The following is a 21,447-nucleotide window of genomic DNA, read 5'->3' on the forward strand; positions in this document are numbered from 1 at the left end:
TTTCACTTGGCAGACTTTATTTTTTTCCGGAAAAACAGAAAAACAAATGTACCTTGTGGGTTGGAAAGGACCCATGGACCACATGGCAAACACGTGAGAGCAATAAATACGCATGTACATTCAAGTTCTCGGGCGGCCGGAGCAGAAGCCGGTGCTCTGGTGTGGACTCCACACCTGCGGGCCCTGGCTTGGGAGGCCCCCTGTGCCCCTTCATAGCGGTCATCACACTGAGCCCAGCCCAGCCCTCCACCCACAGCTCCCAGGATGCACCACAGGGCCGTGGGGCTGGGCTAATGTACCATTGTTGAAAGAGGTGCCACCTTGTGCCCTGGGGGCCATGGGGCTAAGGCTCCACCCCAGGAGTGCTCCAGAAGGGGGCTGGTGGGGGGCCCTGCAGGTGGGCTGAGGCAGGGGTGTGGTAAGAGCTGATGGCCACATTCCCCAGGGGGTCTGTCTCTTGCCCAGTCCTGGGAGCCAACACAGGCATTCGGGGACCAGACCCCCACCGCCACTGGGGAAGGTAGTGATGTCACCGCCCCAGCTGGTGGGGGAGACGGCTGGGTGCTCACTGGGGCCCCAGGGCTGAGCCGAGCCCCTCCCAGCTTTGCTGACCCACTGCCTCCCATGGCCACTGGGCCGAAGCCCTCATGCCATCCCCGGGGCTGGCACGGTCAGGGTGCAGCCCCGGCTGCTGGCCCGTCCTCCGGGAAGTAGGCCTGATCTGTTGCTGGGCTTCAGGGCTTGGAGTTGAGGATGTCGCTGCTCATCTCCATCCTGCCCCGCGGGGTCCCTGCCTATTCAGGATGCCACGGGGCAGGCGACTAACGTGCCAGGGCCCGAGGACTGTGTGGGGCGGGAGCCCGCCCCCGCTGCCCCGTCTGCTCCAGACTCTCCTGCTCCTCCAGCCTAGGTAGGAGGGAGGGGTACCTCCTGGGGGTGAGAGGCCGGGTGGGGTGAGCGTGTCTGCTGGGCCATCCTGGGACCAGCTCTGGGAGGGCACAGACGCCCAGGTAGCTGGCAGCCCCCAGGGAAGAGACTTCAGAGAATCTTTGAGGGACGTGGGGTAGGCAGCAGGGTTTTCACATTTGGCCGGGCAGGACGGAGCAGGCAGGGGGCAAGGAGAGGGCACGAAGGGTCTGGGCAGCACCGGGTCAGGGGCTGACATGCTGCAGGCCCAGCCTAGGGCAGGGCAGGGGCAGGGGTGAAGGCGGGGCTGGGCAGGCCTGCAGGGAGCAGTGTACCATGTGGGGGCTGGCCCAGGACAGAGTATGCCCTCCCTCACATAGGCAGCCCTGGCCCAAGCCTGCCATCCTGGGGAGGGGACGCCGTGGGGGCAGTGTGCCCAGTGTCTGGCTCAGTGGGAAGGACTGGGGTCTCAGAGCCTGCCCTCAGCTATGGCCTTGGGAGGATTCGGCTTCTGGGGGGCCATGGGCATCCTGGACTATTGTGAACTGCCCCCCCCACTCCTGGGCATCCAGGAGTGGGGGTGGGGCAGGCCTGGCTGGCTGTGGGTATGAGGCCTTAGCTGGTGCCAGGCTGGCACTGTTGCCGGGGCTCGGGTGGCCCGCCCACCTCCTGCTCTGGGCTCCCGGCGAGGTCCACCCGCTGCTCGTCCATCCGCTTGGCCTGCACCCTCTGGATGAGGCTGAAGAAGTCTTCGTCGGGCATGGTGGGGCCACGAGGCAGCCCGTCGGGAGGCGGGCAGCGCTGGTCATCGATCCTGGAGGACTGGGCAGACATGGACACACTGGTTGGCAGCCTCTCCCTCCCAGGCCTTGGAGGGCTGCTCCCGCTCCTGGGCCCAGTGGTCAGTGGCCCCACTGACAGCCCTGAGGCAGGGGCTGCTGTCAGCAGCAGTGCCAGCTCGGGAGTGTGGGTCAGGCCATCTTAGGTGTCCCCGATCCCATGGAATCAGCTCAGGAGCAGCGCTGGGTGTGGGCTGCTAGGGTGCCTGCTTCAAGACCACCTGGCAGTGGTGTGGTCACGCGCCCCTGGGACAGCGTGGGGGGCCGCAGCTCTCAGAGCCTGAGGTGTGGAGCCCCCCAGGGTCCCCTGTCGGGTCGGGGGGCTGAGGCTGGCAGGCCGAGGGCAACGAGGAGGCGTCTGGGGTCCTCTTCAGGGTCTGGAGCAGAAGGGCTGGGAGCAGGCGCAGCTGCAGAAGCCTACGTGCGTGTGGACGGGGGGCTCGGGGGGTTTTGGGGGAGCTTGAGAGGGCTGGTTTTGAGGCTCCTTGGGCTGGCCCAGGGCCGCGCTTTCCTCTCCTCTGTGGAAACGAATGTCAGGTGTGCAGACTTTGCAGCTTCCCCCCCCCGCCAGACACTTCACCGAAGCTCTCCTGACCCTGAACTATGTCTGCAGTCCTGCCCGCCAGACCCCACAGTGACAGCGAGACCCTCCCTTCCCTCCCCACCTGTGGGGTGCTGCCCTGGACCTTGGTTTTCTCTTTCCAGAGGTACAAGGCTGGAGGGGTCCCTGAGGCCACGGCCTGGGGAACCTGGTGACCCGCCGGCTCTGAGCTCTTGCACTGCCTGGGACGGCTGACCCTGAGGACACCCTGGGGTGTCCTTCTGAGGGGGGTGGGGTGGGGTCCCAGGTGAGGAAGGCCCCAGGTCTGACCACCCCTGGGCACTCGGTGACACTGACTGAGCCAGCCTGTTATTCCTCTGCTCTGGGGGCGTCCCCCAGACCCATTCTGACATGGAGGGACCAGAGCCCCCCGCAGACTGCTGGGAGCCTCCACAGCAGCTGGCAAAGGGGCCCTGAGCTACCTCGGGTCAGGGGCGGGCCTGAGGGACACACTCCCGTCTTCCCGGCCGCAGGCCTACCTGGCACTTGATGAGCATGTTGAAGAACTCGTCGCCTGGCTCCTGGGGGTCCCCGTCACCACGCAGGTGCCCCAGGTTGTTGTGGGTGATGCGCAGTCCAGGCAGGCTGCCCACGCTGGCCCGCTGGTCATCCAGCCGGCGGCTCTGGGAGCTGGCGATGAGGTCGAAGAACTCCTCGGTCTGGGGGGAGGCTGTCAGCGAGGGCTGGGCTGTGGGGGGCAGGGAGTGAGCCCAGGGAGGGGTTCCGGCAGGGCCACGGCTGGGCTGAGGGAGGGACCCTCCGAAGGTCAGGCTTGAGGTTGGCCAGGCTGGCGGGAGCTCTGACCGCCGCAGTGAGCCCAGCCCAGTCCACCAGCCCTGGGGTACAGGGGCCCCACACTCGCCTGCAGGGGGCTTCCAGGAGGTGAGCCTCCCTCCCACGCCCCCGCCACGCCGCTGATGTGCCTGACATGTCCCGGAGGGCGGGCAGGATGATGACACGTTCCCCCGTTTTGGGCAAGGCGGGGGCGGGAGCTCACTGTGACAAGGGGCACTTTGCAGCTGGTCTGCACCGCCTCCCAGGAGCAAGGGCTCGAGGGAGCCCCAAGCCCTGCACCCCTCAAGGCCTAAGGGAGCCCCCCCAGGATGCTCACCGATCCTCTCCTCCAGGGTGGGGGCGGCGGTGGCCTCGGCGGCCCCAGGCTGGCCCTCCTCCAGGGGACAGCGCTGGTCGTCCATGCGGCTACTTTGGAACTTGCTCAGCAGGTCAAAGAAGCACTCCTCGTCAGAGGACGGGGCCCGAGGGATGCTCTGGGGATGGGGGTCAGTCAGTGCTGGCCAGAGGCAGCCCTGCTCTGGGCGCCAGCCCCTCACAGATCCCTGAACAGGACTGGGGGCCAAGGTCAGGACCCTCCTCTGCCACCTGCTGGCCACCCTGCCCCAAACCTACTCCCCAACCTGCTCCTTCCCTCCTCCCAGCCCTCAGCCACCTTCCCCTCCCGACATGACACTGCCCTTCCCCGGGGTCACCCACACCCTGCCACTCCAACCCCACCTGCACAGCCTGAAATGCCCTTGCTGACCATCATATATACGCGCAGTGGTCTGTGCCAGGGCCCAGGGGTGCCAGCAATGTCAGGTCATATCACCAAAGGCAAGGAGCCCGAATTGCGGGGGAGGTGAGGGCTCCTGTGTTCCATCCCTTGTGGGGTCTGGCCAACATGTTTATAAGGTCCTTGACGAGTGGGCAGGCCCAAAGGACTGGATGTGTGGGAGCCAGGACCCTGGGTGTGAGGTACTCAGGATAGAGAGAAAGTGCTAATCTAACATCCATCGGCCCCTCCCTCACTGTGCTGGCTGAGATGCTAGCCTGGAGGCCTAGGGTCTGCTCTGCGCGGCTGCGGGCACAGAGCCCGGATGTTAGGCTGAGAGCATGTGGTTCCTATTGGACCACAAGGACTCTGGGAGATACTGTCAGTGCGCAGCCTGGGTGCTGGGGAGGGCTTGGAGGGGCCACAGGCCTGGAGGGCGGGGGAGGGGTGGGGTGAGACGCGAGGAACCAGGTCACTGAGCCTCGCTGCGTTCCAACTACCTGGCAGGTGACCTTGGGCAAGCCCACCCCCAACCTGGACCTCCACATTAGGGACGGCTGGAAGGTGGGGTCTGTCAGGGCCTCCCCAGGCCTGGCCCAGGGCCCTGAGGGCTGACAGGTGGGCAGGGTGGCTTCCAGATGACATAGGCTGCGGACAGGCACCCTATCCACCTCCCCTCGGAAACCAGAGCCCCCTGCCCAGCCCCGGCCTGTCCATCTCAGCTGGCTGGTGGCCTCCTTGGGGCTGCTCAGAGCTGGGCTCATACAGAGGCCAGATCAGCAAAAGGGTCACCTACTGGGCGTCGGTGCTGCCCAGAGGGTGTGACTGACAGCCCCCAGCCCGCTTCACGGGAGCGGGAGGAGGCTGAGGCACAGAGGCTGCTCAGCCTCCCAGGTCACAGGGTCCCACCCCAAGCAGGCCCAGCCTGGCCTCAGAGCACAGCCAAGGGCTGTTCAGAGCTGGGCTCCGGCTGTGGGGACGGTGGTCCCGCCAGCCTGTGCTGTGGGCTGTGCTGGCAGGCGGCAGCTTGGAGGACAGAGCTCCTCCCGGGGCAGGCCCAGGGTCAAGGTTTGGGGGAGCTCAGGAACCCCTCCTCAGGGCTCTACTCTCTTATAGCCTGGCCTCCCAACCCCCACAGCCTGGAGGGGAGGGAAGGGACTGCTGGTGTGAGGGGCCCAAGGGGCCCAGGCCAGGCCCACAAGGCAAGCCAAGGGCATGGGTGGTGCCTCCCCTAGGGGGTTGTGGGCTCTGCTCCCAGGCTGTTTGGGGCAGAGTGACTGTGGGGGGCCCTGGGCTCGGCCAGGAGTAGGGTGAGCACAGCACCACTCCACTGTGGGCCAGGTAAACGGAGCCAGGCCCCTCCTGGGACAGGTGTGACCCCAACAGTCCTCCAGCCTCCCCTGAGCGGTAACTCAGGGCTCAGGGGACACACACAAAGGCAAGTGGGGCGGCTGGGGCCGCCCAGAGCTTCCGAGGCCCCAGGCAGAGCCCGGAGCCCTGGGCCCCAGGCAAAGGGCTGACACTTCCCTCATGCGTCAGTGGGGCAGGGGGCTGAGACCACAGGCGCACACAGTGAGGCTCCTCACCAGACAACTGGGTGGCCCCACACCCTCACTCAGAACACCACCCTGGGTCCCGGTAGGACGCCCCCATGCTCCAGTCTCTCCTTTGCCCCAAACTCGGGCTCTGTCCATCTGGAGGTTTCAGAGCTGACCCTCAGAGCTCACTCCAGTCCCTCCCGCTAGAATGCCAGCTGTTTCTCCAGGGGAGGAAGGGAACTGCCCCTCCCCAGCCTGCTTGCACTGCTCCTCAGAGCTGCTGCCACCATAGGCTCGGAGCTGCCCAGGACCGAGGGCAGGGGCTGAAGGCAGGCGGGCAGCTGCTGTGGCAGTGCAGAACGCCGGCACTCACACCCATGGCATGGGCCCTGGGCAGACCACTCAGTCCCCAACCCTGGAGTCACTGAACATACCACCCTCCCCAAAGCAGAGCTCTGCCCGGGGCCAGCTTCACACGGGCCCGGGTGCTCCCCGAGCCTCCATCTGGGTTGGGGACCCCACACTCACGCCAATCCACAGCTCCTGCAGCAGTGGCCACCAGGCATTGGTCAGGGTGCTTGGCCACGTGGAGCCCAGGAAGGATGCCAAGGTGCCTGTGCCACCTCCCTGCCAGTGGCACCCAGTGCTGCCTCGCTGCCCATGCTTAAATAGGACCAGAGTGAGGGCCCCTCCCCATTCCCGCCCACCGCACTGTGATCCCTCTCTCTCCCTCTCTCTCTCTCTCTCTCTCTCTTTCTCTCTCTCTCTCACACACACACACACACACACACACACACACATGCAGGCACGCACGCAAGCGCATGCTCCGTAAACACTCGGAGATGGATTTCCCTGAGCACAGCACCTAGCGCTCTGGCTGGCAGCCTGTGGCTGTCACAGCGGGGGGCCAAGGGCTTTGGGAGCCTGTGTGACAGCATTTCCCCACTCTGACCAGATCCTCAGCTTCCTCTCCCAGCCGGGCCAGCCTGGGAGAAGCCACATCTTTTTTCAGGTCAATTCCCAAGCTGAAGCTGCTGCAACCCAGCGAGGAGCTGGGCGGACGGAGCCTGTCCCATGCTGGGCCCTGGCCACCCTGCACAGCCACGTCCCACACAACAACCCCCTGGCCTCTGCCCAGGCCCAGGGCCCTCCCTGGCCTCACACCGCCCACCTTGGTGTCCCGGTCCTGCTCTGGGATGCCTTGGAGCCCGGGCCTCTAGTTCACTCAGAAAGAGCCCTGTCCTTACACCACAGCCAGCCCTGGGAGAGTGGCTGTGAGCCCTGGCAGAAGACGTGAGAACAGGATGGGGAACCCCAGAGCTTCCCTCCTAGGGCCCCCTCAAATCCTGCCCCTTCCACAGTGAGCTCAGGGTCCCAGGGAAGGAGGGGTCCCACCAGCAGCTCAGGTCGGCCCTCCAAGGCTGCCTCCTGTCAGAGGAGCTGGCAGGTGGGGGCTCAGCCCTCCACGGCGGCCCAGCCTCCAGCTGGGGCCAGGCTCTCGGCACTCTGCCATAGGAATTTCCTCCAGCGGCACCGGCACGGCCCGAAGGCCCTGTGTTCTCCACGGGGACCAAGCTGCAGGGGCCAGGAGCTGACCCTGGCCTTGGAACCCCGGCTCCACCTCTTCTAGCTGGATGCCTCAACCAGCTTCTTGGGTGCTCTGTGCCTCAGTCTCCCCTCTTGGGGCTGCTGTAATTGTACTATACATGACAAGCCTGAATGTCGGCTGTCCTCTGTTTGGAAGAAGGGACCCCAGGACGGCAGCCACAGGGACTTATCTGGGGCCGGAGTTCACACGTGGAACAGGTGAGCAGGACTCACAGTGCCAGCCTGCCCCACATGGTGGCCTGGCTAGGACCGGGAGAGCCATGTGTCGCCTCGGCCAGCCCAGGCCCCACCTGCCCAAGTCTCATCTCTGCGGCCCGAGGCTCCGAGAGCCCCAGGACAGGATGTAGGGGTACAACAGCTTTGCCTTTTCAGGGAGACTTTCTAAACGGCCATCGTGTGGGGAGGCTGGTGTGGTTTAGGGGCTCGGGGAACCAGAGAGTCTCTCTTTGCTTTCCCTGTTGTGGAGGGGCCTAGGCAGCTGGGGTGCAGGCTCACTTAGCCCCCCCTTTTTTCAACATGAAAAAAGGTGGGTGTGGATGGCACCATCCCCCAGTAAGGGTGGTCTCTGGGTGGAGAAGCTTAGGCAGGGGGGGGCCACAGCACGGCCAGGCTTCAACCACCCCTGTCTGGCCCTGGTCAGGTCCGTCCTGCTCAGAGCCCGCGGCAGCTACCCAGTGCCTTGGTGTTGGGGGTCCCCCTCTCCCAGGCCCTTTCTGGCTGGGCCCACTCCAAGGTCCCCGACCCCGACCTCTGGGGCTGGTCCAGCCCTGCTCCCCATGCCCCATCCCTGAGATGAGTTCTCGGGACCCCTCAGACCCCACAACAACTCCTTCTGCAGGTGGCAAGGCCCCTACACTGCCTGGGGCCCCCAACAACACGGCCAGCAGTGTCAGCACCAGCACCATTCACCGGGGGCCTGACCGGTGCCCCTCGCAGGGACCCCCTCTGGTGCTCCCCTCCCCCTCATCTCACTCCATGGACGCAGACGCTGACCGGATGGGCAGTGCTGGGCTCTTTCCCTTCCCCCCCGGCTCGTGGGAAAGGGGCAGGAAGCAGCCGCCTGGGGGGGATCCTGCACCCACGCCCCCCGCGGGCTGGGAGGTGCTGGCTAAGCCCTCAAGGAGATTGTTTTCAGACGCTTCCCAGAGGCTTGGGCCAGGTGTTCTGCAGGCTAACCTTGGAACCCAGCCCAGGTTCCTGAGCACAGGACACCTGCCAGGTAGCAAGAGGCCTGGTCTCTGTCTCTCCATCCCCTGTCTGTCCATCTACCTGACCACTGGTCCATTGGTTCCCCGTCTATCTGTCCACCCAGCCTCCATCTGTCTGTCCACCTCTATATGCTGACCCTGACCCCAGGACAGGGCTGCTGGCCAGGCCCAGGGCCTGAGCTGCCCGACCCCGGCTGTTAGGCAGACGCTTGCCCCGTCCGCGAGGCCTCGGTCCAGCTCCTCGGGTGGCCTGGGCCTCACTGTGGCCAGATGCAGCTGACAATTAAACACTGTCCCTGCACTGAGTACCCTGGACTATCAGCAGGCCCAGTGCCCACCAGGCCCCAGGGGACAGCCAGGGCCACGGTCCCTGCCCCCTAGAGCGGCCTCCCAGATCTGCCGCCCTGGATGGGAGGTGGAGGCCCCACTGGGGCTCCGTCGGAGCCCAAGAAGTTGCCTACCATGCGAGGCACCTGGACCCGGACGTCTGCGCTGTCCAGCGGGGAGTGGCTGCCCTCCCGGGGCCTCCTCTCAGCGGCGTCCAGCCCTTCCTGGTACTTCCTGCTCCTCACGGGGAGGGGGAGCCGGTCCCCACAGTGATGGCTGTCTCCATTCTGCCCCTGGGGGGAAGGGGTGTGGGGAGGGCCGTCGGCAATTCTGAAGCCGTACTCCCCATCCCAGGACCTTAGGGGGGCCGGGCAGAGGCAGTTGCCCCATTTCACACAAACACGATGGCACCGTGACCCAAGGTAGAGGAAGAGAGAGGGCCAGCGAGGGCCCTGGGGGCCTAGGGAGCAGCAGGGTGGGGCACCGGGAGGGCTTGAGCTGGGTGTCTGATCCCCCAATTGTCGACTTTCCCACACTAAGCAACAAGTGGCCGTGGGTGACCCGGAGGCTTGTCTCCAACAGGCTCCCCCATGGACAGCAGCAACCGAAACCAGTCTACACTGGAGTAACCAGAGGCTCAGAGAGCCAGGCCCACACAGCACCCACGGGCCCAGGGCCCCACCTCGCCAGCCCTAAATCTGTTTGGGGTTTGCAGAGCCCTAGCTGCCCCACTGGTAACACTTCGCTCTCCTTGGGCAGAGTCCGAGTGAGAGGGAGCAGACAGGAGCGGAGACTGGCGACCTGGCTGGGCAGGGGTACAGGGGTCTGCAGTACGGAAGGACCGTGGCTTGTCCCCAGGGGGGTGTGGCTCACAGGATCCTGAGGCAGCGGGAGGGAGCAGGCACTGGTGCTGCAGGACTTTGTGGTGGCTTTTTGGCGGCCCCGGGGGCAGATGGCCCATTTGTCTCCCATGGCAGGAAACAAGTTGGGGACAGCAGTGGGGCAGCTCAGCAAACACTGCGGCAGCCTCATTAGCCCGCCACCCACACTCTGCTCCTAAGTGCTGGCACTGCTTCGCGGATGTTCCCCGAGTCCCCAGCCACCCACCCCATCCCCACTCACCCGTTCCAGCGGGAGCCTCAGCAAGTCCCAGGCCTCCGCGCTCAGCCTCTGCGGCCTCTTGGGCCTGGCCCCTGGAAGAGAACAGCACGGTCAGCCAGCACTGGCCCCTGGCCTCCAGGTTGGCTGGCACAGGCCGGGGCCCTCTAGGGAGCAGAGGGATGGCGGGGAGCTCCCCTCCTCCTGCGCCACGTGGAAGCAAATGCACCTTCCGTGTGGGCTCTGCCCCCCGACTAGACAAGCCATGAAGCATCGAGATGGGGGCCTGGTGGGGTCTGGCTTTGGTGACCCCGTAAGGTCCAGGTCCCAAGTTCGGGACTCGGCCCTCTTCCCACCCACTCTGTGGTCATCCCAGTGCTGTGAACGGGCTCCACTCGTGACGCTCAGCTGCTCTGTGGACGGCATGGCAGCTGGACCCAGAGACCCCCCTGCCACATGGCCACATGGCCCAGCACACACGCCACAGCTAGCAGCAGGGAGGGGTATGCAGAGGCCCCTCAGCATGGCGCCCTGACGCAGCCCTGTGCCCACAAGTACTGCCTGGCACACGGTCCCCAGAGGGAGGGGAACCGGCTCAGGCGGTCAGTCATTCAGACCAGCCCAAACCGAGTGTCCAGGGCTTCATAAGAACCGGACAGGTGGTCCAGAGCTGGCTGGAGGGGACGGCGTGCGCAGCTGCGCCCTGTCCGTCCGGGCCTCCAGGTTCTGAGGAAGCCACATCCTGCCTGCTGTGCTCCAAAGGCCGAGAAATGAGACAGCCTGGGTGGGAATGCAGTGGCCCCCATAGGAGTGTCTGTGGCTACTGTCCCAGGAGCCTGGGAACAGGGCAGCTGCAGTGGCCTGACCTCCTGGAAGTGCTTAGCTGGCCCTATAAGTCTAGGGCTCGGGGCTGTTTGCTGGCCTCCCTGCTCCAAGCACAACTGCCCCCAAAGCAGGATTCCCTGCCCCTGCTACATGGTGCTCAATGCCGGGACTGCCTGTGCCCAGAGCAGGGCAGCCTGGCCCCGTGCTGTGAGGCTGAAGGAGACGGGGCTTAGAGTGGGGTCAGGGTCCCCTGCTGGCCCCCCCCCATTAGGAATAAATGATGGTTCATCCACAAATTACACGGTTTGGGGACAGTGCTGTCCCTCCCCCGTGGGCAGCGATGGGGAGAATGGGGAGAATGGAGGTGGGGCATCTCTGTCCTGAGGCTGACATGCAAACCGCAGGACAGGCAGCCTCTGTGAAGGGGTCTCTACTCACCACAGCAAGCGGGAACCCTGCTCCATCACCCGCCAGGGCCTGGCTGAGGGCCTCTCGGCTGCTCTGACCCTGGGGGCCCGACTCGGTTTCCCCACCTTGTCCGTGGGCCCCAGGCCCCACAAATCCACTGCTGCCCCACCTGGCCCTCCACGTACATCCCTGGCCAAGGCAAAGGCTGAAATGCCCCTGTGACACACAGGGTGGGTCCCCTCACGGCCACCCAGGGCAGCAGGCCCTCTGGGCCCTGCTGAATGCACCCTCTGTCTGGGGAGTTGCTGAGGTCTTCCGCGCCCACCGGCTCCAGCGGCCCACGCCCTTGGCTGAGCCGTGCTGACTGGGGGCATTTAGGTCCCGGCACCACTGGCTTGAGTCCCACCTCTCCCGCCCAAGAGGGTGAGGTCTGGAAACTTCCCTGAGCACTGCCCCACTCCACCTGATTCTGACTGGCACCCTCTCATTTCTGTCCCCACCAGGCAGCATGATGTCCTGTCCCAACCTGTTGGGACCTGAGTACCACATCCCTCGCCTGCCTCCTGCCCCAGTCTTGTCCCCTGAAGTCCCTTTTCCATGCAGCCGCTAGAGAGCCCTCAGGATCTGGGCTGGATCTTATGCCTCCTGTCCACCCTGCAGAGCCCCACCGGTGTGGGATGGGGCTCACAAAAGAGCCCATAAGGCCCTGCCGCCCTCAACCCTGTCCCCTACCCTCTCGCCTCGCTTGATCCACTCCAGACACAGCTGCAGGCCACGTGCTCAGTGCACGGACGGTGATATGTCTGCACCTTTAGCCTTCATCCCTGCCAGGTGCTGTTCCCAGGGTGACCAGTGGGCCTGCTTTCCAGATGGGGAAACTGAGGCACAGCTGGATCAAGTCACTTAGTCAGCTGGCCAGGACACAGTGGAGTCAGGGCCACAGCCCACAGCCTAAGCTGCTGTTTGGATGTTACATGTACACCCCAACGCCGAAGGGTGGCTGACATGCCGTCCAGGGTACTCCTGCTGCCCTGTGCCCCGGACGCCCTGAGCAGGGGCCAGAGCGGTGCAAGTGGGGAGTGGGGCAGCTTATGCCCCGTGGGAGAGAGGACAGCCCAGGCCCATCAGGGGCAGGCAGGGGGACAGTCAACAGAGGGGGCAGGTGGTCATCCCCACAGGGCTCAGGGCTGGCTCCCTCCGCTTAAGCACTGATCCAACCACTACGTCAAGGGGTGCAGGAGAACCTCCATCCGGCTCACCCCATCCACCAGGTGCCCTTGCTGGGGCACCCCAGGACACCCTGGAGGACTGACCCCTGACCCGGGTCCAGGCGGCAGTAGCAGCGAGGTGCCCTTGCCCACCCAGACTCCCTCTGGGGCCTCTTTGCTAGGGTGGGGGCAGTGAGGGATGTGAGGAGAATGAATCTCAGCCAGGCTCCGGGTCCTCCAGCGGCGGGAAGGGCCCTTGTTTTTATCAAGACAGGAAAAAAAAGCCCGAGAGGTCTGGCCTCCAGCTTTCCAGCCACACTCACGCCCACGACAGGCAGCGCCCACTGCAGGCCACGCCCACACACCAGCCACGCCCACACACCAGCCACGCCCCGTGACTCCTGCGCTCCCGCCCTGCCTCCTGAATTCCGCCCTGCCTCCTGAATTCCGCATCCTCCTGGACCCAGCCCAGGGCCTCCTCCTCCCGAATCGCTAGCTGCTCCTCCACACCGGCTGGGTTAACGTCCCGCTAGGTGCTCACTGGGTCCCTTTCACTGGCCCCAAACTGACAGGCTCTGGATGTGCAACTGCCCCATCCCCAAGCCCCAGGGACCGTTTCCAGGCTGGGCCAGTCCACTGCTCTAGCTCAGCCTGCACTGAGTGAGTGAGTGAGTGAATGAGGCTGCCCCTGCAGAAAGCCCTGCCCCTGCCAGGCTCACCTGAGCGGGGGTCTCCCCCAGGGCTGCCCAGACTCGGGGCACCCGCCTGCCTCCGGCGGCAGCATCCCAGAGTCTGGCCCCCAGGGCTGCCCGCGCCTCCAGACCCGCCTCCTTTGGCCTGGGCAGCCTGCACTGGCTGCGGCCCTCCCAGGAGGATGGCTTGTTCCCAGCAACTGCCGGTGGCCCAGCGCTGGCAGCCTGGCCGGGGAGGGTCCGGGCTCTGGCAGAGCCAGCAGGGGAAGGACAGAAGCTGCCTTGTTCCTGCACAGCCTGGCCGTTCACCCACCAGGTGCCCCCCCCCCTTTCCTCAGCTCCAAGGACGAAAATGTCAGAACATGGGGCTGGGTGGCGCCTCCGTGGGAGCTTTTCCAGTCGCCGGGCACAGCCTGCTGCAGGGGTTCCCAGAGGGCGGTCCAAGGGCCGGGGTGGCCAGGGGCGCTGGGCAAACCACAGCCTGAAGATCAGACACCCATCTGTACTTCCCAAGGGGCCACAATGCCCCCAAAACAAGGGAGAAGCCTGTGCTCCCTCTTTCAGTCCTCAGTTTCTGAGTGGGAGTGACATGTATTCCTCCATCTCGCAGGACAGGCCATCGTCTCTAACCCCAGGGACCCACCACCACAGCCAGTACCTGCGTCCCTGGCCTGGTTCTGGGCAGGCCAGGGGGCTTTGGAGGCTGGGGCAGGGCGGGCGCCCCTAAGAACACAGCATCCGCAGGCTGGGGCCAGGCTCTCAGAAAAGTCGAGAACCATGGGTTGGGGCCATGCGGGAAGGGGCGGCCAGCTCCCTGCCCTGAGCCTGCCCCCACACCTACCTGCAGCTGCCTGGAGAAGCCAGCTCAGGGTGCGCCCCATCCCCCACCGCCCCCCCCCCAATTTATTAATCTATTTGCTTTGCAGGGAACGTTCTGTCCTTGTGTGCACATCACTGACCTATACGGGGTGACCAGCAGCCGGTGAGCGATGAGATCATTACAGCCGGGCCCATTAGCACCCCAGCAGGCTCCCTGGCCTCTCTGGCTGACTCAGCGCCCCCCTCCTCCCAGGAGCTCCCTCCCACTCCGATCCTAATGGGGAGCTCTCTCCTAGGCCCGGGCCGCAGCCTGGAGGGGGTCCTCAGCCCCAGAGGGGGCAGATCAGCTAGGACGGGGCAATGAGAGACCCCCCCCTCTGTGGTACCACTGGCTGATAAACTTGGGGGGCTCAGGGTGACCACAGGCCCCCGCATGAGCCAGCCCCCTCACCCGCCCAGGGTGGCTCTCCCATCACACAGACGCATCCAGGCCCAGGTCTGAGCCGTGGGGAGTGGGACTCCCCACCCCCAGCCCAGGAACTCACCTTGGGCCTCATAGCCTGCCAGGTCTGGCTTCTCGGCAGCCGCCGGGCTGGTCAGCCGGCCCAGTGCCAGCTGCAGCTGTGCCACGTTCATACGGGCCGTGAGCTCCCCGTTGCGGTCCCCAATCTGTAGCCAAGCAGGGCCAGGTCAGCGGGCAGGCAGCTGGGAGGCCCTCTGTGGGCCTCACTGTCCCCAGAGGTGGGCTTGGGGGCTCAGTCCTGGGTGGGGGTGGCCTCACGTACCGCAAACCATCCCCCTCACACCGCAGGAAGGCTTGGGACTTGGGCAGCCAGGCGGTGTGGGAGGGGCCCTCCTTCTCGGGCTCCCTCCTGTGGCCCGCTGGCCTGTCGGGGCTGCACTGCTCAGCCCCGGAGCTTCATGTCCACCCCTCCTGCGCCCGCCGGGCTCATGGCTCCTGCCCGGCTCCCAGCTCGGAGCACAGGCTCACCGGGCGGGCACACTGCACTGCCCAGGAGCACGCCAAAGAAAGGCGGCTGGGGGACTTCCACATGGAGCCACTGCCGCACCCCTGCCGGTGCGTGAGGGGCTCGGGGCTGGCCCTGCTGGCGGCCCTGGTGAAGGGCTCTCCAGGCCGGGCTCTCCCGATCCGAGCTTTCCTGCCCCTCCCGCCTTCACCTGGGCACCTGTGGGCTTTCCCCTCCACGGGCATGGGGCTGTGGTGGGGCCAGGTGGGCACTGGGGGTATGCTAGAGGGACGCGATGTGGCCCTGCTCTGGGGGCTGCTTTTTGGAGGTGGGGTGGGGGCCGAGGAGCAGGGTGGGGTGAGGTTACGTGAGGACAGGCCAGGAACTGGGGGGGTCAGAGTTCACCTGTGACAACCCTGTGGCTCTAAGTCACGGGCTGCCCTGACCACAACAGGAGGGTCCCGGTGGACAGGCCCTCAAAGACCCTTCCCCAGAAAGGTGTGCAGCTTGGGGGATCCCAGGCGCAGATCCTGCGGGTGGCCATGACTTTGTGTCCCTAGGCTGCCTCTGGTGTGGGGCACAGGCATCTTTGTGGCCCAGCCTGGCCAGTTCCTCTGGGGACAGAAGGACCTGGCTGTGGGCCTGCCCCCAGGGGACACTGACATTCTAGGGGTGGAAAACAGCTCCCCTGCTCCCCTAGCCCACCTCCTGGCTACAGCAAACAGGCAGACAGCAGGCCTCTGAACATGGGCAACAGCCCAGGAATGACAGAGAAACAGTCCGGGGACAGACCAGAGCACACAGACACCCAGCCAGTCTGGAGAGGGCGGGGCAGCACCCGGGGGGGCCTCCAAAGCAGGCTACAGCAGAGGTTGGGGGCTAAGGGGAGGGCAGGCCCGGCTCACCTCCTGCGAGATCTCCAAGTGCTTCTTGGCGAAGGTCAGGGCTTGTGCCGGGCTCCCCATGGACACGTAGGCGTTCCCCAGACTCCAGCATGCCCGTCCCTCGCCCACTCTGCCAGGCAGGGAAATTGAGTCCACGTCTGCAACCCCTAGGCCTGCCGGCCTGCCCACCAGCCCAGCCATCCCAAGCCCCCAGCCTCCAGGTGGTCAGGCCCAATGTGACAAGAAGTGGAAGGGACAGGGGAGGTGGGGTGTGCAGCTCCATTGATGGCGTGGAGTTGGGGGACGAAGGGCCCTGGCGGCGCCAGGATTCTTGGCACGGCCTCGCTCGCCCCCTAGTGGAAGTGAGGCTCTCATTCCTATGGCTTCCTCCCCCCGTGGGGGTGGCGGTGACCCCAGTCCGTCAGGTCATGAATTTTTTAATAGCAGTGAAAATCTAACATAAGCTTAACCATCCTGAGGTGCACAGTGTGGCGGCCCTGTGCATATTTACAACCTGTGACCATCGCCACGCTCCAGTTCTAAGACACCTCCACCACCCCGAAGAGAAAGTGCAGAAGATGTGGGCATTAGAGACACCTGGCAGGGCAGCCTTTAGAGGACCCTCCTCTCCACCACCCAGGGGTGAAACTGCCCAACCAGCTGGTGTCGAGGGTCCCTGCAAGTGGCCAGCGCAGCGTCCACCGGTCTCGCCTAGTCCTACCTCGTGGGTGGCATGGCCCCCCATGATGAAGGGAGGCTGAGACCCAGGTGGGGCCGCCCTGCTCAGTGCCCCTTGGTGGTCAGCGGCAGACAGGGCTTCAGGCCTAGGCCTCGGCTGCCGAAACTCTGCGATTTGGCCGCGGGGACTGCTGGGAGCCCTCGGGCCTGGGCCAGCTGCCCCCACCCCCACCCGGCCCTGCACACCTGTCTGCCAGCTCCTGCGCGATGAGCAGGTGTCGCAGGTGGTACTCGGCGGCACGCTCGTAGTCCTGCAGCAGCGTGTACGTGTTGCCCAGGCTGTAGCAGGCCTGTGCCTCCACCGCCTGGTCCTTGAGCTGCCGGGACAGCTGCAGCGTCTTCCTGCGGAGAGCAGGGTCAGCCTCCAGGGGGGCGGCTCCAGCATTCCCCCCCCCCCCCCGGGAGACAGGGCTCTGCCCACGGCCCCCGTCTGAGGGGTCGATGGTGAGCAACGGGGGAAGAAGGCCACCTGCCTGGAGGCCTCCAGCCCCAGAAATCCACTGGGCTTTCTCTGGCCGTGTCCCCATCCTCACATGGCCAAAGCACCCAGCTGCTGGAACCAAACAGGTGGGGTCCCACCAGACTCTGCCCACACTGGCCAGTCACCTCACTATCCGGTCATCACCTCTCCACAGGGGTTCCAGAAACAGCAACATTTGGCTGAGGGTCCTGATGTGGGGCACAGGGCAGGCCAGGGGACAGATGGCCCAGACTTGTGCATCCTGGCATAAGTCAGGGACCCCCCAGGAGTCGGTGAGGTCCCTACACTCCTGAGTCCATACGAGAATGGTTATGCCTGCACCCCAGAGCTGTCACGAGGAGCAAAGACAGCCCCGGGGTTCCCCCCAGTAACCGACACCAGGAGGCCCACAGCCAAGGCCAGCCGTGCGCCTGGCACACGGTGCCCCCGTCAGAGCTCCCCGAGGGAAAGCACTACAGTTATTCCTGTCCCTGGCAGTTCCGAGCTTCGGCTTTGTCAGCCTGCTCCTCCGGGACGGCCCAGAGCCCCCACCCGGCCCCTGGGGGGTCTGGGAGGTGAGACTCACCCCACCTTGGGGCCAGCCTCTGGGCCCGCGCCCTCCTCAGGGCCCACCCTCTCCCCGGCTGGGTGCAGGGCGGCCTACTTGTAGTACTCGGCGGCCACGTCGAAGCGCCCCAAGAAGATGTGGGCATTCCCCAGGTTGCTGTAAGCCCTTCGCTCGGCCGCCTTGTCTCCAAATTCCTTCGCGATGGCCAGGCGCTGAGGACACAGACCCAAGGCGCAGGTGGTCACGGAGCAGCCCGTAACCTGACAGGGACGGCAGGCACTGCCTCCCCACCCAGGGTGGCCGACCCCGTGTCTGTGACCAGAGGAGCGGCCCCGGGACCCCAGGCACCAAGCCCACACAAAACACAGGGCCCACGCTGGGGCCGCGCCTGCCGCTGCCCGCCCGCCTTCCATCCACTCACCTCCTTGTGGAAGGTGATAGCCTCCACGAAGCTGCCCAGCAGGTAGTGGGTGTTGCCCAGGTTGCCGTAGGCCCTGCCCTGGGCAGCCCGGTCACCCAGCTCCTTCACCAGGGACAGGTTCCTCCTGGGGGCCGAGTCCGTCTGAGCCGTGTCCCCTCCTCCCCGTGTGAGGAAAGCAGGGCCCCCGCGACCCATCCCCCCAGGCGAGGGGCTGCGGTGGGGCTGGGAGCGGGCTCTGTGCCCGGGGCTGATGCCCAGTCCCTGTGCCCGTCAGGGACTGCTGGAAGGCATGGACGCCCACCGCCCACTCACTCGTAGAACTCGGAGGCCCTGCGCAGCGTCTCACGCACGTCGGGGGGCAGGTGCCCGGGGTCCTGCGCGGCACTCCAGGACAGCTGTTTGCCCTTGGCGTGGTACACATTCCCGATGTTGTAGAGCGCCCTGGCCTCCCCGATCTGTGGGTGGCACAGAGGTTGGGTTGTTCCGCAGCCACACGCCCAAGGAGCCTGCTGGCCTCAGGCTGCTGGGAGTAGACATCGCTCCGAGGCGTGCATGCAAAGCGGGGCGCCGGCCACTGGCCCACCGTACAGGCTGCTTCTGGGACCCCAAAGGCAAGGGCCTGGGTGGGGCACACTAGGTCCAGACACTGAGGTGGGGTGGGCCCTGAGGGGGGCCGGTGGGAGAGCCCAGCTCTGCCCCTCCTGGCCGCCTTCTCTCCTCCTCCCCTTGGGGTGGCCAGGCCCCTCGCTGAAGCCAGGGGGAGGGGCTCCGGCTCAGGGCCAGACGCTGTGATCTGGGGCAAGTCACAGCACCTCTGCAGCCTCGGGCTCCTCATCTGTGTAGGGAGAAGGGCACCTATCCCACAGGGAACAGGGTGGGCAGGTCACAAAGCAGACTGTCAGGTGTCAGGTACAGGCCGGACCAGAGGCTGCTCTGTGCACGGCAGCTGCTGCACTAACATCTGCGGAGACGCGACTGGGGGTGTCAGCAGATTTGGGGGGAGTGACACAGACAAGGAGCCGGGCCTCAGCCCCATGGTGTCGGCATGAGCTGGAAGCGCCCTCGTTTCTGAGGGGGACCGTCCTCCCATCTTCCTCCCACGGAGACAGAGTGAGTGGTGTGTCACTCACACCGCAGGCCCCAATCCCAGACCTGAATGGGGCCACAGGTCAGGGGCGGGACAGGCAGGCGGCCTGGGAACTGAAGACCTACCTTGTCCCCTTGCTCCTGGGCAATGTCAAGGTGACGCTGGCAGCAGACGATGGCCTCGTCGAAGCGGCCCAGGACCTTGAGCGTGTTGCCCAGGTTCCCGCTGGCCTTGGCCTCCCCCATGCGGTCACCAATGGTCCTGGAGGGCAGGAAGAAGTGAGGGGCCAGGCTGAGATCTGCTGGGACTGAGCCCAGCAGGGGGCCCGGGGAAGGGTGGGAGGACCAGCCCTTGGGTGCAGTGTGCAGCTCAGGGACCCTCTTCTGCGGGGCCAGGTCTGGAGGAGGCCCCTGCACATCTTGCAGCTGTTGGGGTTTGGGGAGGACCCCAGATGAGGCAGGCGGGCCTGGGGGCCTCCAAGTGAGAAATAATGCTACAGTAACTCATTCAGTGAATCCTGCACTGTAACTGCCCCTCCGAGGGCAGGGACCCAGGCCCTGCCCAGGACTGACCCAGCAGGCGAGGTACAGCCCTCCGTGCCCGCGGCTCACCGGGCCAGCAGCAGGTCGTGTTTGTGGTACTCTAGCGCTCGGGCGTATTCCTTCAGGTAGAAGTAGGCATTGCCCAACTGGCTGTAGATGGCACTCAGCGTCTTCAGGTCCTCGGTGCCCACCTGCACAGCCGCCTCGAAGAAGGCCACGCCCGCCTTGAAGTCCCCAGCCTTGCAGAGTCGCTCGCCCTCCAGGGCGAGCTCGAGGCACGAGGCCTCCATCCTGGGCAGAGAGGGGAGGTCAGAGCCTGGGCACCCAGGCTCCTCACGTCATCACTGTGACCACAGGGTCTCTCAGACAGCTGTGGCCCATGCCATACCTGTACACACGGACGTAAATCTCCTATTGGATAAACGCCCAGAAGCACGTGCTGGGTCTGACGGCATGCCCATCCCCAGGTGGGCACACCCATGTAGCTCACTTATGCCCAAACGTCCTCACCACCAGGGCTCAGGAGCACCCTGGGCGAAGTCGTGTCTATGACTACAGTAAGACCCTCAGCCTGCGGTGGCCGAGCTCCAAACACTGCAGACCCTTAAGTGCCAGCCGTCCAGGTGAGGGGCCACCAGGAGCCAGGTGCCACACGCCATCCCCCCGAGTGGCCATGGCAGCCTGGGGCAGGCCCTAATCCCCACCGATGATAACCAAGGCTCAGAGAAGGTCAGCGAGCCAGTCAAGGCCACACAGGCAGGATCTGAGCCTAGCCCCTCCTCTACCCTGCATCCTCAGGGGCCCATCCTCCAAGCTCTCAGTGGGGTCTAGGGGTTCAGACATTATCTGAACCCCATGCCATGCCCCACCCTGTCCTCTGGGGGAGCATGGCTGCATTTGATCCAAGAGTCAACCAGCTCCTAGCGCTTTCCTGCCGTCCCCCCCACCACACACACTCCGCCACAAGCTGAGAATACTGCTGGCTGCTGGCCAGAGCTGGCCTGAGAAACAGCTGTTTCCCCCATGCTGCCCCCGAGCCTTGGTGCTGCTGTGGGTGGACAGCACCTTGTCCCAGGATGAACTCAACCCCTGAAAAGCGGCCCCAGGTTCCTGCCCCGTGAATGTGGCCCAACCCCAAGGTCCCAGGGCCATCAGCACTCTCGTTGGAGTCTGTGCCCCCACCTTTGGGCAGTGGCTTCAGAGAGGAAGCCCCTCACCCTTGGGCCCTGCACAGCACCCTGAGGTGGGGCCCTGGGCCTCAGGCGAGCTGCGCTCCGGACACGGTCGGCAGGTGAGTCATGGGCACTGGGAGTCAATCTGGCTGTCCCTGGCTCTGGCCCTTCTTGCTGTGGGGCCTTGGGGGACACTTTGCTCCCCAGGGCCTCAGCCTTCTTCTCCATCCTGCTCCAACTGGTCATGTGGCTCCCATGCTCAAGGCCTGACCTGTTGCCCTGCCTGGCACAGGAGGGCAGTTACAGGGAAATACAGATGCCATGGGGGCAGCAAGAGAAGCCCCAAGCTGGAGGACGCCCCAAGGGCAGGAGGGGAGACAGAAAGGGAATACTGGGCCTCAGTGAGGGGGTGCCACGCAGCGGCAGGCGGGGCCTGGGGAGAGGGTCCTCCCACGGAGGTCGGCTGGCCCCCAGCCCAGTGGATGAACGTAGAGGAGACCTGGTAAAGCGGGGGACGTGCTCTGCATGGTCGCAGGCCGGCCCTGACTGTCCTTATCTCAGTCCCATTGCTTTTTGAGGTCATCAGAGTTTGTGGAAAACCTAGAGTAATTAAAAATGTCCATACCAAAACAGCCCTGTTGTGCCCCAAGGCACTCGCCTCTTCTCTGTGTTGTTAGACTTGTGCAATGCTCAGGACTTTTGGGGGGAAATCAACATATTTCCTTAAAAAAATGAACAAAGCTGTCTAGGCCAGTGCTTCTCAACCATTTTAACCAAATGTCCCTTTGATACAAACCACGTGCCATTCACTCTGTTCCCACATTATTGAGAACACGGGCACCTTAAATGCCTCCAAAGCTAACGACCCAGTGAACAGGCTGGGGTGGGCTGGCAAACCCTCAAGAAGCTGTGCCCAGCGCCCCACAGGTTCACAGCTTTTTGCAGGGGAGGCCCCCCCTCCACTGGGCCCCTCCCCTCTGT

At 65.0% G+C, this 21,447-nt stretch overlaps 1 protein-coding gene across 7 annotated transcripts in view; it reads right to left on the reverse strand.

Annotated features, from left to right (window-relative positions):
- The window catches only part of GPSM1 (G protein signaling modulator 1), a 28,988-nt gene continuing 7,541 nt past the window's right edge, over nt 1-21,447 (reverse strand). For 4 of the 7 annotated variants that reach the window (XM_019640058.1, XM_019640073.1, XM_019640064.1 and 1 more), the window contains 13 exons: nt 19,364-19,585; nt 18,878-19,013; nt 17,978-18,120; nt 17,666-17,789; nt 17,341-17,456; nt 16,403-16,558; nt 15,500-15,608; nt 14,172-14,295; nt 9,699-9,769; nt 8,711-8,869; nt 3,458-3,614; nt 2,826-3,034; nt 1-1,728 (listed from right to left, as the gene is read on the reverse strand). In XM_019640058.1, the coding sequence (XP_019495603.1) occupies nt 1,522-1,728; nt 2,826-3,034; nt 3,458-3,614; nt 8,711-8,869; nt 9,699-9,769; nt 14,172-14,295; nt 15,500-15,608; nt 16,403-16,558; nt 17,341-17,456; nt 17,666-17,789; nt 17,978-18,120; nt 18,878-19,013; nt 19,364-19,585 (1,933 nt within the window). In that variant the 3' untranslated portion in view covers nt 1-1,521. Of the gene's footprint in view, nt 1,729-2,825; nt 3,035-3,457; nt 3,615-8,710; nt 8,870-9,698; nt 9,770-12,834; nt 12,931-14,171; nt 14,296-15,499; nt 15,609-16,402; nt 16,559-17,340; nt 17,457-17,665; nt 17,790-17,977; nt 18,121-18,877; nt 19,014-19,363; nt 19,586-21,447 lie in introns of those variants that run through there. The other 3 variants (XM_019640084.1, XM_019640102.1, XM_019640093.1) reach the window with 3 other exon arrangements.

Source organism: Hipposideros armiger, unplaced genomic scaffold (assembly GCF_001890085.2).
Source record: "Hipposideros armiger isolate ML-2016 unplaced genomic scaffold, ASM189008v1 scaffold_3, whole genome shotgun sequence".
Taxonomy (NCBI): Eukaryota; Metazoa; Chordata; class Mammalia; order Chiroptera; family Hipposideridae; genus Hipposideros; species Hipposideros armiger.